This window comes from Pristis pectinata, chromosome 5 (assembly GCF_009764475.1).
Source record: "Pristis pectinata isolate sPriPec2 chromosome 5, sPriPec2.1.pri, whole genome shotgun sequence".
NCBI lineage: Eukaryota > Metazoa > Chordata > Chondrichthyes > Rhinopristiformes > Pristidae > Pristis > Pristis pectinata.
In genome coordinates, this window is record NC_067409.1 from 74412895 (window position 1) to 74428422 (window position 15528).

The following is a 15528-nucleotide window of genomic DNA, read 5'->3' on the forward strand; positions in this document are numbered from 1 at the left end:
AAACTTCCCTTTGATTTTTTTTTGTCACATCTACACTGAAGTGTCATGGTAGTTTCATGGTCAACAATACTGACAATTTTCATTCCCCAGCTGTCTTGGTGAGATTTGAACTCGTATTGCCGGAGTCGAAACGTTAACTCCTGTTTCTCCCTCCACAGATGCTGTCTGACCTGCTGAGCATTTATGTTTTGGTTCAGAATTTCAGCTTCTGCAATATTTTGCTTTGGGAATGCTGGATCATTAGTCCAGCTATTAGAGGCAATTCCTGCACAAGTGTTTTATCCCAAAATCCCACTACTGGCAAATTAGTACTGCGCCCAAGTTATTTTGCCAACACCACTTACTCTGACCGCAAGGTATCCAGTTAAGAACACACCACCAGATGTTGAACATTGTTGCATGGTGGTACACATGAAGAAAGGTAATTTGACTGTTCTTCTTCCGTAAGATAAAAAATATTGTGTCCATAAATTCAATTGCTTTAGAAAAGTAGTACCACCACAGCACCTTGGCCACCTGAAAGGTAAAGGTAAATACATTTAGGACCCCCCGTACTAAGATGCAGACAGCCTAATCACTACCTAATGATGTTTATTATCGTCAGATTTTCCACCTGCTGTTGGCAGTTTGTTACGCATTGAAATAATGAAAAGTCCATTTAAAGAAACAGAATGGCCATAGGATCTAACAGCTCATCTTTGAAAGACATCTAATGCATCTGTTTCCCCACTCTTTCTGCACAGATCTTTCCAATAATGCATTTTTGAAATTCTCACTCAGTTCATTTCTGTCAGCCTTACAGATTGTGCATTCCTGATCACTACATTAGGAAATATCCTCTTTTACCAATCATCTTAAATTGGTGGTCTTATATTACTGATACAGCTGTTGACAGAAACAGTTTTTCTTTAATAATTATATCAAAGACGTTCATAATTTTAAAATCTGGGCGAGGTCTTCACTTCACCATCTCTACTCTGAGGGATATGACCCAGTTTCCAAATACCTGAAATCCTTCATACCCAAGTTCTGCCAGGTAACTCAGAGTTCCTCCATAGGTTGTGGAGTGCAGAATGGACATAATACCCCAGCTGGGGTCTAACCTGTGCTTACTAAAGATATATCATAACATCCACGTCTTTGTATTCTATGCCTCACGGTAGTGTAGTAGTTAGTGTAACACTATTACAATGCCAGCGACCCAGGTTCAATTCCGGCTGCTGTCTATAAGGAGTTTGTACATTCTCCCTGTGACTGCTTGGGTTACCTCCGGGTGCTCTGGTTTCCTCTCACATTCCAAAGACATACGGGTTAGGAAGTTGTGGGCATGCTATATTAGCACAGGAAGCATGGCGACACTTGCAGGCTGCCCCCAGAATACTACGCAAAAACAAGATGTGTGTTTCAATGTACGTGTGACTAATAAAGAAATCTTATCTTATATGAAGCCCAAAGATGCCCTGTGTTTTATTAGCAATTTTACCAATTTCCCCTGATATCATTAAAGATTTCTTAAAACCCTTAAGAGCTATTGGTCCTGAATGAGGTTGAAATTGAAATTGAAAGTGTGTTACTATCCCTGAATGGTTTATACATTTTCAAGATCAATCCACTAAAAGTATAAAATTACCCTTATCTACAACCTGTTTACTCAATGCCCTGACTGATGAAGGCCAGCATGCCAAAAGCCTTCTTCAGCACCCTGTCTACCTGTGACTCCATTTTCAGGGAACCATTTTTATTTCAGACTTCCAGCATCTGCAGTTCTTTTGATTTTCAAGGATAATCATTCCACATTGGAATTAGTACAGCAGGATACAATCTCTTGCATTAAAGTGACTACAAGTGACAGGGAGGGTAAAGAGTAGACTACCTCAGGAGATGATTGTTTTCAATAATTCACCTGACATCTAACAGTACCTCCCCGTCAGAATTTCACTTAATCTCACCCGGATGTCAGCTTGCCCAGCGCTGTGAAGGTTCTGACACTGCAGGTTGTATCCACCTTCCCAGCTCGCCAAGATCAACTGTGAGGAATGGAAATCTGTCATTGGAAAATGTTTTCCAAATGCACACACAATAACCATTACAGCCTGTCCCACAGACTCTTTTCTCCAAAAGTACACGATGTCCTGGGACAGACAAATCAAAACCAGACAAGCCCTCAAAGAGGTACGAGGCTGTAAGATAAAGGAATCCAGGAGATGGTGTTAGGAAGCAGAACTTGGTATTAGTATTGATTTATTATTGTCACTTGTACTGAGGTACAGTGAAAAACTTGTCTTGCATACCAATCGTACAGGTCAATTCATTGCACAGTGCAGTTACATTGAGTTAGTACAGAGTCCATTGAGGTAGTACAGGTAAAAACAATAACAGTACAGGGAAGGTGCAGTGCAGGTAGACAATAAGGTGCAAGGTCACAACAAAGTAGATCGTGATGTCAGAATCCATCTCATCATATAAGGGAACTGTTCAATAGTCTCACCACAGTGGGAAAACAAGCAGCAGGTGATAAAGTGACAGGGATGAGCAGAGAAAGAAAGAGCTGAAAGCAAGTAGTGGCGATGAAAAAGGAAGAGTAGGAGGAAGAGAGATTCAATGGCAGGGATAAAAGAATGAGTGAGGAAAAAGTGGGAGTGGAGAGATAAAAGGATGAGGGAGGGAAATCAGGAGAAAATAAGTAAGTGAACAAGGCTTCCCAAAAGAGATGGGAAAAGCAAGAACTGAGCCCCTTGGTGGAGGGACAGTGAGTGAACACACATACCAATGACAACAGACAGAAGACATCTAAAGAGCGTCTGGTTGGTTCTTGCCCTTAGATCCAATTAGAAGCAACATAAGCGGTTCTCGGGCTAAAAGACTGCAGCTTCACGGCAAATATTACAGCTTCAGAGTGCAGGCTGATCCAGAGTTTGGAGGGACAGGAACAGGAGCAGACTCAATCTGCAAGAGGCAGCATCGTAATATACTGACTGGTGCGGAAGTGGGAGGGAGCAGCAATGAACAATGATTTAAGCCAAGTTCACCCACTTCCCCACTCACATTTCCCTGTCAGTAATGAACTGAAGAAGACTTTCCTGAAGATCAACAGGCTGGTGAAAGGCAAATGGCAGGGTGTCAATCATCCAATAAAGTGGCAGACAGTGTGTGCAATGCACAGATGGAGGGTTGCATCTCCTTGAATCACCACATGTTGCATGCTCCACTCTGCTGCAATGCTTTCCATGGAAGAAGACATCAGCACAAAGGACAATGAGGCTGTGCCACACTTGCATGAAATAAACTCCCTCAATCTCTCTGCAAGTGTGCACATTGTTCTGGCAGATATTCCAAGTGCATTATCTGGTGCTGCCTTAAATATTTTGTTCCTGATCAGTGCCTGGGGTATAATATCCGCATCCACTTGAGCAGGGTTCAGAGAATCTTGCACCACCGTTGAACTCATCTCCGCCATGTGAAGTGCACACCATGTAAAAACACAACCACCACGTTACACTGTAACTAGAAGTACCAGCACCGGTTAATAAGGCCAACAAAAAGGAGGCAAAGTAAATCCTTGCATTTATTTCTGGCTCAGACCATACTTTGATTACCTGGTTGCTATATTATAAAAGTACATAGAAGCATTTGAATTGGATTAAAGAATTATAATAACAAAAACACAAGATTATACCAAACAGGAATCAATAAGCTCAATGGGTTTCTTTTGTCTTACAAATAAGCAGCCAAAGGATAACCTAATAGAGGTCTTGAGTTGTTCTGATAGGGTTTTCACGCACAGAGAAGGGTTTTTTCCACTTGTGAGATGGTGCCAATATCAGGTACAGAATATGAAATATGGAACTCAAAGGAAGCTACTTAATCCACGCAGTGGAAAAGATGTGGATCTCACTGTCACAGGGAGTAGTTGAGGTGAATAGTACAGGGGCCTTTAAGGGGAAGCTGGACAAAGGTTTGAGGGAGAATGGAAGTTTAGGGTGAGGAAGAATAGATGACAAAAGCATTGGTGAAGCATAGGAACATTGGGTATAGCAGCAGCAGACTGTTTAGTCCCTCAAGTCTATCCTGCCCTTCACTTAGATCACAACTGATCTTTTACCTTAGTGCCATCTTCCTGCAGTAACCCAGTGTCCCTCATTTCCCTTAATATCCCCTTAACATCCAGAAATCAATTGGTCTTCATCTTGAAGCTACTTGCTAACAGAGCCCCCATGGGCTTTAGATGGAAAGATTCATTAGTTCCAAAGATTCATTAGCATTGGCTGAAGGAACTTCTCACCTCAGTCCCGAGTGGCCAACACTCACTTAGAGACCATGATCCGAGATTGTACACACACCAGCCAAGAGAAATATCATTCATGCATTGACCCTGTCAAGGGAAGAGGAGGTAGGATTCATTTTTCCTCCCTCCACAGTTACTGCCTGACCTGCTGAGTATTTGTAGCATTCCCTCGCATTGCAGATTTCCAGCAACTGCAGTGCTTTTTATCTCATAATTTCATCATTTTTTCTTGCATTCTCAGTCATCCCCTACTATGTACAACTCCTCCAGGCAACATTGCTTGAGGCTATCGCAGTGATTATGGCTTTGAGCTTGTATGCATCTGGCTCTTGAAGATACAATGCAGTTCTTTTGATTCATTCTAGGATGTGGGCTTTGCAGGCTCAACCAGCATTTAATTGCCCATCCTTAATTGCCCCTGAGAAGATGGTGGTGAGCTGCCTTCTTGAACAACTGCAGTCCTTGAGGTGTGGGTATACCCACAATGCTGTGAGGGAGAGAATTCCAGGATTTTGACCCAGTGACAGTGAAGGAATATGATACTAGGAATATGGAATATGATATACAGTCTAATGATATTTCCAAGTCAGGATGGTGTGTGGCTTGGAGGGCAACTTCCAGGCAGTGTTGCTTCCACACTTTTGTTGCCCTTGTCCTCCTAACTGGTAGAGGTGGTGAGTTTGGAAGGTGCTGTTTAAGGAGTCTTGATGAGTTGGTGCAGTGCATCCTGTAGATGGTACAAACAGCAGCCCCTGTGCATCGGTGGTGGAATGAATGAGTGATTGTGGATGCTCTATGCTTCGTGCAATGACCTGTGCCAAGTGGGTGCTGGATGCCTCCATACTCCTTGATATTGAGCAAAGATGTACACACCAAGCATTTACTGGCCCATCACATCTGCAGCATCGAGCCAACCAACCTCAATTCCTTACTGGTAATGGAATGTTTGGGAATGAAAAATTAATGTCTTATTGACATAATGTAAATACTGCAAGCCAGTCTAATGATATGCTTGGTGCAGTGAATGCTGACAGATGATTGTTCAATTACAAGCGTTACAAATAAAGTATGTTTTGTTGCAAAAAAAAGTGATGTTCATTGTGAATAAATAAACTATTTTAAATAAAAAATTCTAATTTTAATTTCTCCCAGCCCAAATTAGAGCACCTTCAATTTCAGCTGAACAAACAGTGAAATTCTGATGTCTTAGATTGTGATCATAATTACTCTTCATGCAAACACCTTGGTCACTTGTACTATAGAATGTACACAAGTGAGTGCTATCACGAGTGAGCATAAGTAGTTGTTGATCCCTCATTAACTAAATGCGTGCCTTTGTCAACACAAATCAGTTTTGTCAGTAACTAATGAGGGCACAATGGTAATGTCTGAAAAACAATTATTGTAAATTAATCTTCAATATTGTAGTATGTAAGGAACTAAAAACGGGATTGGACCAATTTGTCACTTCATGCTATTTCCCTACAGTCACTTCTAACCAAAGGCTCTTTAGACTATTTTGTGTGAACTTTATGCCAAGATTTGCTCTGCAGTAAATCCAATACAACAATAGAAGCATTCCGGCAGTTAATTAAAAAAGATTTAAAATGCATGAGGATCACACGTAAAATCTTACCTCAATAAACATGTAGAGAGAGAGAAGCATCACTCCAAGGTTGTACATGATTAAATGACCCCTGAGAGAGAAGGCAGGTTTTTCCCTCATATACTTTGTCCCTAGCCATATGGTAGATAGATAGAATAGTGTAAGGAAGAATGTAGGTAAATAGGAATCCAGCAAAGCCCAGCCTCTAACCCTGGGATCTGAAAATGAAAAAGAAAAGTAATCACTACGTGTTACAACTGCAGTTAAGTTCATAGAAACACACAGCAAGGCAACAGGGCCTTTGGTCCAACTGGTTTATGCTGACCAAGATGCCCATCCTAGCAAGTCACATTTGCCAGCATTTAGCCCATAATCTTATAAGCATTTCCTATCCATGTACCTAACTGTCTTTTAAAAGTTGTTATTGTACCCGACTCAACCACTCCCTCTGGCAGCTCATTCCACATACCTACCACACTCTGTGAGAAAAATTGCCCCTCAAGTTCCAATTAAATATTTCCCCCTCGCCTTATACTCATGCCTTCTAGTTCTTGATTCTCCAACCCTGGGGAAAAAGACTGAGTGCATTCATATTTTCTGTACTCTTTCCAGTTTATTAACATCTTTCCTATTGCAGGGTGACCAAAACTGAACACAATACTCCAAGCGTAGCCTCACCAGAATCTTCTACAACCGCAGGTATGCCCTCCCAACTTCTATAGTCAATGCTCTGACTGATGAAGGCCAGCGTTCCAAAAACTTTCTTCACCACCATGTCTACCTGTGACTCCACTTTCAGGGAACCATGTACCTGAACACCAAGGTCCCTCTGTTATACAACACACCCCAGGGCACTACCATTATGGAATACATCAGGAACAAACATTCCAGCAACATAGCTGAACAACCTTTGCTTGTCTGCTTGAATCTTCATTTTTTTTGTCACCAACCTGATAGAGTTGTTTTGAATATTTCAATATCATAGCATCAACACCAGTTGCTGAATTAGCAGATTTCCACATTAAATAAATTATTAAATAAAATAAGATCAAAAATATTATCTGAGGCAACATACACAAAGTGCTGGAAGAACTCAGCGGGTCAGCCAGCATCCATGGAGGGAAATGAACAGTCAATGTTTCAGGCTGAGACCCTTCATCAGGACTGGAAGGAATGAGGGCAGAACCAGCTGGAACGTCGACTGTTCATTTCCATTCGTAGATGCTGCCTGACCCGCTGAGTTCCTCCAGTATTTTGTGTGTGTTGCTCCAGATTTCCAGCACCTGCAGTCTCTTGTGTCAACATTACCCGAGGCTCAGTCTTATCTTTTGAATGCGCAATAGTTGAAGGAGGTGCTTGGCCTACAGGGAGAAAACTGCTTCTGCTCTGTCCCTCCAATGTATGGCCAGAAATAAGGATGTCCACTGGTGATTGCATAGTGCTCAATAACATTTGCAGTTCCTCCGATAATAGTCAGTGCCTATGTGAAACAAGCTAATTTGGACTGATGGTGACAGGCAATCAGCATCACAGCAAAACAGGGTCCACCCAGATGACTTTGACATTCAATGGCATTATCATCATTGACACTTCCACCACCGATATCCAGAGGGCCCCCATTGTTGAGAAAGGTAACTGGACCAGGTGCAGAGTAGGCCAGAGATTGGACAGTCTGCTCTGAGTGACTAACCACCACCGCCAAACATAACTCGAAAAGCCTCTCTGCCATCCATATGACACAAAAGTGGGAATTGTGATGCTTGCCTAGAAGAATGAAGCATCAACAATACTTAAGGAACTTAACACCTCCAGGTCATAGCAGCTCCCCATCCACCATCTTGTATTATTCCTCCCACCACAGGACGACATGGCTACAGTGCATACTTCTACAAGATGTACAGCAGCAGCTCACCAAATCTTGCTCAACACCAGGTCCCAAACACACAAGTCACACCACCCGGAAGACAGATGAAAGCAACACTGACTCCAGTCACACACAGCATCCTGACCTGGGCATGTCACTTATCCATTATTACTGAGCCCAAATTCAGTACCTCCTTACCCATTGATTCGGATGAAGAGTCACAGACCCAAAATGTTGGTGGTTTCTCTTTGCCTGACCTGCTGAGTGTTTGCAGCATTTTCTGCTTTTATTTCAGACTTTTACCATCTGCAGTTTTTTTGATTTCCCTACCTAACGTCGCTATGGATATAACAGTCAGTGGTTCTAGACGGCAGCTCACCAGATCCTTTCCCAAGGGCAAATGAGGATGGACAGTAAATGCCCAAATCCTGTGACAATTTAGAATCAAAAGACAGAAAAAAGACATTCTTGTGGGGCAATGAGGAACTCATAAATATTTTAAACAACCTTAGAGTTACTTCAGCTCCACCATTAGTAAAACTAACTGAAGTACAAATGGTACAAACTCCAACTACCCAACATTAGTAACCACAATCATCTTATGCTACTGGACATCCATTTGCATATCAAATGGGACCTAGCACTTAAAACAGATAATTGCTTGAACCACCCAAAAATGACAAGAGATAGTGCATAAATATTTTTGAAATTTATTTTACTGCATTTATTGCCTTTCCTTAAGTTCCCTTGAGAAGGTGGTGGTGAGCTGCCTTCTTGAACACTTCAGTCTTCATGGTGAAGGTACTCCTGTAATATTATTGGAGAGGGAGTTCCTGGATTTAATTCCATTGATGATGAAGGAATAGTACTGTTGGATTCAACTGTTTTAAGTAGTTTTTTTTAATATGTATAGTGTTTAATACACCTCAAGTGGCTGCACAAGTAATGGCCACTTCCTAGCTTATTGGTTCATCCATCAGGTGAATATGTGTTTTCCCATTGATTGGTTTTGCCACAGGTATCTAATAGGTTTTCTGTTTGGACTATTGTTAGCTGAAGAGTGCCTCTTATCTCAGGTATAAAAGGTGTTGTTTTTTGTTAATCACTCTCTTGCTCTCTTCCCCCCCTGACCCTAGCTCATTTAGTTCCTTTCTCTTGGCTCATTTCCTTGTAGTAAAGCTAGTACCATGTGCTCTGTGACTGTTTCTTTGTTTTTAACCTTTTCCAATAAAACTTTGTGAAACACCAAGTTGTTTTCAACTCATTCTTGGACTCCTGAAAGAACCTGCAGATTTGAAAATAACTGGATCTGACAGTACTTTCAAGTTAGAATAGTGTGCAACTTGGAGAGGAAGCTGCAATGGTAGTGCCCCCATGTGTTCTCTGTCCTTATTTTACTTGTGGGTTAAGGTCTTGGGTTTAGGAGATGCTGTCGGAGTGGGCTAGGTGAGTAACTGCAGTGAATTTTGCAGACTGCAGCCATGGTATTGTGGATGAAGGGAGTAAAATGTTTACGGTGTTTAATGGGATGCCAATCAAGAAAGTTGTTGAATAAAGCTGTTGGTGTTGAGGTTTGTGGGAGTTGATCTCATCCAGTCAAGTGGAGAGGGTTCTATCACACTCCTGACTTATGCCTTATAGATGATGGAAAAGCTTTGGGGTATCAGGAGAGGAGTCGTACACTGTAGGATGCTCACCTCTGACCTGGCCTTGCAGCTACAAATCTAGTTAAGTTTCTGGTCATAATGGCAATTACTCGATATTTTATTGGAGATGGCCATTGCCTGGCATAAAGTGGCAAGTATATCTGTAACAAACATCAGCCTGTGTCAATGAAGGATCTAATGAAGGGTCATTAAGAAGAAACGTTAACTCTTATTTTTCTCTCCACAGATGCAGCCTGACTTGCTGAATATATCCAAACTTTATTTTTATTTCAGTCGTGGAGGCAGATACGATACAGGTGTTTAAGGGGCTCTTAGGTACATGAATATACCTAAGAGGAGGGGATGGATATGAACCATGTGCAACAGAAGGGATTAGTTTAATTAGGCATCATTAGCTTAATTAGTTCGGCAAAACATTGTGTGCTGAAGGGCCTGTTCCTGTGCTGTAATATAATAAGGGCCCAGTCATTTAAAGTACAGAGTGGCGAATCTCTGAAATTCTCTACCCCAAACAGTTGTGAAGGATAGATCATTAGAAGTATTTAAGGTGGTGGTAGATAATTTTTTGAACGATCAGGGACATTGAGGGCTATGGGGAACTGGTTCAGAAGAGGAGTTGAGAGCTGTATAGATAGCCGTGATTATATTGAATGGTGGGGCAGGTTTGAGGACCCTGGGTCCGATTTTCTAGTGCTTTCTCTTTGAAGGCACTCTGTCCTAGCACTGGAAAACAGGTCTCGTGATTAGGAATCTCAGCATTCACATCAGACCAGGATGTCAACTGGAGGCCAAGTGTTTTATAAATGGAGATAAATATTTCCAGTACTGTATTAGGAATATTCCAGACCTTGCTGTATTAGATCGGAGTTGATGTCTGCGTACTGTGTGCAACAAGTTCTAAATAAATACTTTTAAAATTGAGAAACATGGTGCGGAGAGTTTAGTTAATTATTTCTGCAGTTGAAGTATGAGAACATAAGAACATTTGAAATAGAAGCAGAGGATGATAATTCAGCCCCTTGTGTCTGCACTATCATTTAATGCTGATCTTTTACCTCAGCACCATTTTCCTGCACTAACTCCATCTCCTTTGATTCCATCAATATCTAAAAATCTATCTCTGTCTTGCATATACTCAGCAACTGGGTGGAGAATTGCAAAGATTCACCAGCCTCTGGGTGAAGAAATATCTTTTAGTGTATCGCTATTACAATGCCAGCGACCCAGGTTCAATTCCGGCCACTGTCTGTAAGGAGTTTGTACATTCTCTGTGTCTGTGTGGGTTTCCTCTGTGTCCTCCGGTTTCTTCCCACATTCCAAAGACGCACGGGTTAGGAAGTTGTGGGCATGCTATGCTGGCGCCGGAAGCGTGGCAACACTTGCGGGCTACCCCCAGAGCACTCTGCGCAAAAGATGTATTTCACTATGTGTTTCGATGTACATGTGACTAATAAAGATATCATATCATATATCTCAATACACCAGCTCCTTACTTTGAGATTGTGCTGCCTGGTCCTAGACAGGGGAAATATCAACTCTTCAATGACCCTGTTAAGCCTCTTAAGCAGTTTGTACATTTCAATGAATTTACCTCTTCTTCTCCTAACCTCTAGAGAGTTTGGGCCCCAACTTCTCTATGTCTCCTCAAACTATAATGGTGCTGGTGCTATTGCTTTTGGTGTTAAGGATGATCTTCCTGCCACCACCCATCACCTCCATTCAGTCTTAGAACAGCTTAATTTCCCCCCTTTCTTTATCTCCCGCAGATGGGATTTATCTGGATGCACTTATACCCCAGAAATGGAGACACAATTTGGTACAGACAGGCATTTTAGTAGAAATGGGTACCTGATGGTCAACTTGGACATGCTGGACTGAAGGGCCTGTTTTTATGCTGTATAATTCTGTGACTTTATGATTCTAATTATTCTTGTGTTAGAATTATCAGTAAATATTATCTAAACCAACGGTTCTTAGTATAACTGAATATGAATTCGGAACTGGAGGTTAAACAGCTCTTATTATGCTATTTATTTACGTCATGGAAGATCTGCACCTCAATTGCAATCAGACAACTTTGCCATGAACCACTTATACCCTCAATTAAAAACAATCAATTGAGCTCGGCCTTGAAAATTTCAGTTGACTCAGCATTCACAGACTTTTGTGCCTCAATAATTTGACAGCCACTTGGATTTAACCAGGAGTCACATAGTCATACTCTGACAGATCTACCTCATGCCTCTGCTTCACAAGGGAAGCAGTCAACAAACTGCGTTGTCAACAAACAGAGAACTACAGATTAAATTGTTCCACACCATGTAGGTCATGTTATCAAAAGCTTAACCTCTATTTAAGCATCCACTCTTACTACACTGCACCAAGGGGCTGTAATGTTCTCTGACCCCAGGGTCATCTGCAATAATTCACCAAGACTCCTTGTAGCACCTCTTGACCTATAACCTTCATCAACTAAATAGACAAGGGCAAAAGATACACTGAGACTATACTGCTAGTTCCCCACATCATCACTGGGTTAAAATGGCCTTTTTTTTTCTAATTATGTCCTTTCTTGTAAAAATTGTGCAAATTTATGTTTAATTTATGTTTTGCTTGTGAATGCTGCTTATATGTCGCTATGGCCCTGTGATGCTACTGCAAGTAAATTTTTCATTGCACCTGTGCATACATGTACTTGTGCATATGACAATAAACTCAACTTTGATTTTGAAAATCCTGGAACTTCCCACCTGACAGCACTGTGAGAGTACCTTCACCACTGGTTCAAGAGAACCCAACACAAGGACCTTCCCAAGAGACACTTAGGAACCTGCCAACAACATTGACAGCCAACAATGAGTAAGAAATACATTCCAGCCCATTGTTCTGTAGTTCTATAGAGATTTATATTTTTGCTCAAATCTACTATTGGTGATATTCACCAGATTAATCCTACTTGGTCTGTCAATGCAGAAACATTGTTCACCATGGGAATTAACCTGTTCACTGCATCAAAAAATTACCGAGTGTTAACCACTTGGCAAGCTACCCTTAGGGCAAGGCAGAATAATGATACAAATGTAGTGAACAACCTCTCCACAGCAACAGAATAGTGTTCAACAATGCAGTGATAGCCACAGTGCTTTTATCCACCAGGCAGCACCATTCTGAGGAGCTGACAACTTGTAGGGCTTGTGATTTGGTGGTCCATCCAAATTCTGGTTGTACTTACAACTGGCATGGTTACAGAGCTCTTCTGCTGTCAAGAGAAGATGAGCAGATGTACCCTTCAATTCTCTTGTGAATGTGATGAAAACAACTAATTTATTTTATATCTTGTATTTCCAAAGCTGGGAAAGAAATAATCCTTTCTGAAGGGGAGCAGGAAAGCCCATCTTCAGCTCTATTGCAAAAAGACAAAGGAAGCAGAATGGCAAGGCTGCTGTGAGGCAGAACAGCCAATCATTGTTTGAGAAGATTTTGACCAATTGTTTGTGGCTCCTCATGCTGGTCGGATGGTTATAAAATACCAGACCCAAGACCGACCTGGTGTGTGCTAACAGTGCACACTCTAACATCCCTAACGCCTTACAGCAACCTGTAGCATTCATACATTCCTTCTGACCAATGTATGAAGTTCCAAGAAACTTGCTGCTTTTTTATTCTGATACTATGTCTCCATTCCTCAGTCCTTGACCTCAGCTGTGTTCAGGTCACTGAGAAGCTGATCTTGTCTTCCTCCTAGTTGTGGAATTTCAGAACACACACCTCCAGCTTGAAATTTCCCGAGCTGAGAAAGGAACCATTCAGTGAATGCAGCTGATCCTACCTCATATTCTTTAATACCTTTGGTTAACAAAATCTATCAGATTTAAAATTAACAGCTGACCTAGCATCAACTACTGCTTGCAAATGAGGGTTCCAAACCCTCACATACCAACCATTGGGCCTGTATTTCTGCAGGAAGCAATCACCTCAATTGCATCTTCACCCCTACATCTGATGCTGCTGTTGCCCGATACAGCCGTCATCTCCAGACCATTAAACGCAAGACTTTAATGTTTGTGGCATGGAACTCGTTCAGCTGTTCATTGACCATGTAAGGCACCATCAGTAAACCTCTGCCAACATGAGGAACAGGCTTCTCCTTTCCTCTAGAAACTCTCTTCTCCCAGTGTGTGTGGCACATGACACAGAGGTGTTATCATCATTGGTGCACTCTCTTGTGCTGAAGTCCTGAGGTCTCAGAGTTAGCCAGGAAGAAGCCTCACTGAGTTGCTGGATTGGGGTTTGCACCACAAATATATGGAGAAGGCAAGTATCCTGGTCAGAGGTTAGAGGGCAAAGTAAACAGATTGCTTTGTCCCAGATAACATTGAGCTTTGCAGGTCCTGTAGAGGTTGTAGCCATCCAAGGGAAGTTTCCATAACAATTCTGCCCTGTTGTTTGTAGGCAAAATAGGAGCTGTAAGGAGTCAGAAGTTGAATCATTGTCACTAGGTGCTCAGCCTTTGATCTGCTCAAGTAGACAACTTGGTTGGTATGGACCAGTTGGGCTGAAGGGTCTGTCATACAGTCATAGAACATGGAAACAAAGGATATAAAAGGCACCAGAGGAGATGTAAAATTACTTGCCCAGAATTTCAGATGCGAGGGGAGACTGCCCTTTGGCCAAGTCTGGCATCACTTGGAGCCCTGGTGAAACTGAAACCAACAGGAGAAAACTCTCAATTGCTTTGGAGTCATGTCCTGCATGAAGGAAGGATGTTGTGTTTGTTGGAGGTTAACTATCCCAGATCCAGCACAGTACTGTGGAAAGCAAGAAGCAGAACACCACAAATGCTGGAAATCTGAAGCAAAAACAGGAAATATTGGAAATGTTCAGTAGGTCAAATAGCTTCAGTGGAGACAGGAACAAAGTTAATATTTCACGTTGATGATCTTTCATCAGAACTGAGAAAAGCAAGAACCCAAGTATGTTTAAAGTTGCAGAGAAGGGGAGGGGTGGACAGAACAGAGGGGATGTCTGTGATAGGGTGGAGACCAAGAGAGAATGACTGATGCAAGTGGTGTTGGTGTTGACAGAAACGTGGTGAAGCACTGTAGGGGTCCCTCAGGGCTATGACCTAGGCTCAACCATCTTCAGCTGCTTCATCAATGGCCTTCCATCCATCATAAAGGTCAGAAGTGCCCTGAATCCAATTCAACTCACAGTTCAATGCCTGCACACAGTTCAAGCTAAACAACATTCAATAAGGGCTGAAATGTAACTATTGCATCACAGAAGACAATCCTCAACAAGTGAGAGTCTAACTACCTACCCGTGAGATCTAACCACCATCAGTAAGCATCTCATCAAGTCGAGTTTATTGTCATGTGCACAAGTACGGTGAGCTACAGGTACAGTGAAAAACTTGCTTGCAGCAGCATCACAGGTACGTAGGTTCAGACAACACAGAGAACATAAATTATACACAAGTTATACAAGACAGTGAAGAGAAAAAAACAGTGCAAAACAAGACATTAGGGCAAAGCAAAAACCCAATCAGAGACAAGTCCATAGTAGTGCAAGAGGTAGCCTGTTGTTCAAAAACATGAGGGTTGTAGGAATGTGTGGGAACATCCTGGTGGAATTGAGGTCGAACTGGACTAACCACACAAATGCTGCAGTTATAACTGTGGGTCAGAAGCTGGGTATCCTGACCCAGTTCTTGCTTCCCCAAAGCCTTTCCACCACTGATGAAATTCATATTGCAAGTACCTTTGTTCCACACAAGTCTGAGTCAGTTAAGTACAACAAACTCCTGCACCTTGGTGCAGAGATCCACTTAAGTGTATATAATTCACACACATAAATCCTACTTGCATCTCATAAAATCCTAACATATACAGCCCTTATGTTCACATCTCATACTGGGTCTCCTACACACTACCAGAATTCATTCTGATAATACTGACTTACCTCTAATTCCGAACAAGTAGTCCACAAAGGAATTCACGTGTTTGTCTAATGTTTTGATATGGTTCTGGAAGAAATATTTACAACAACTTATAAATGAAATTTCAAGTCAAAATATAAAACCTTAACTGTTAACCATAATGCAATA

The 15528-nt window shown here is 41.8% G+C and overlaps 1 protein-coding gene across 1 annotated transcript in view; it reads right to left on the reverse strand.

Annotated features, from left to right (window-relative positions):
- elovl2 (ELOVL fatty acid elongase 2) overlaps window positions 1–15528 on the reverse strand; it is a 45102-nt gene that overhangs the window by 13983 nt on the left and 15591 nt on the right. The window contains exons 2-5 of the mRNA XM_052016145.1: window positions 15384–15447; window positions 5922–6109; window positions 1950–2027; window positions 345–516 (exon numbers count right to left, since the gene is read on the reverse strand). Of these exons, the coding sequence (XP_051872105.1) occupies window positions 345–516; window positions 1950–2027; window positions 5922–6109; window positions 15384–15447 (502 nt within the window). The remainder of the gene's footprint in view (window positions 1–344; window positions 517–1949; window positions 2028–5921; window positions 6110–15383; window positions 15448–15528) is intronic.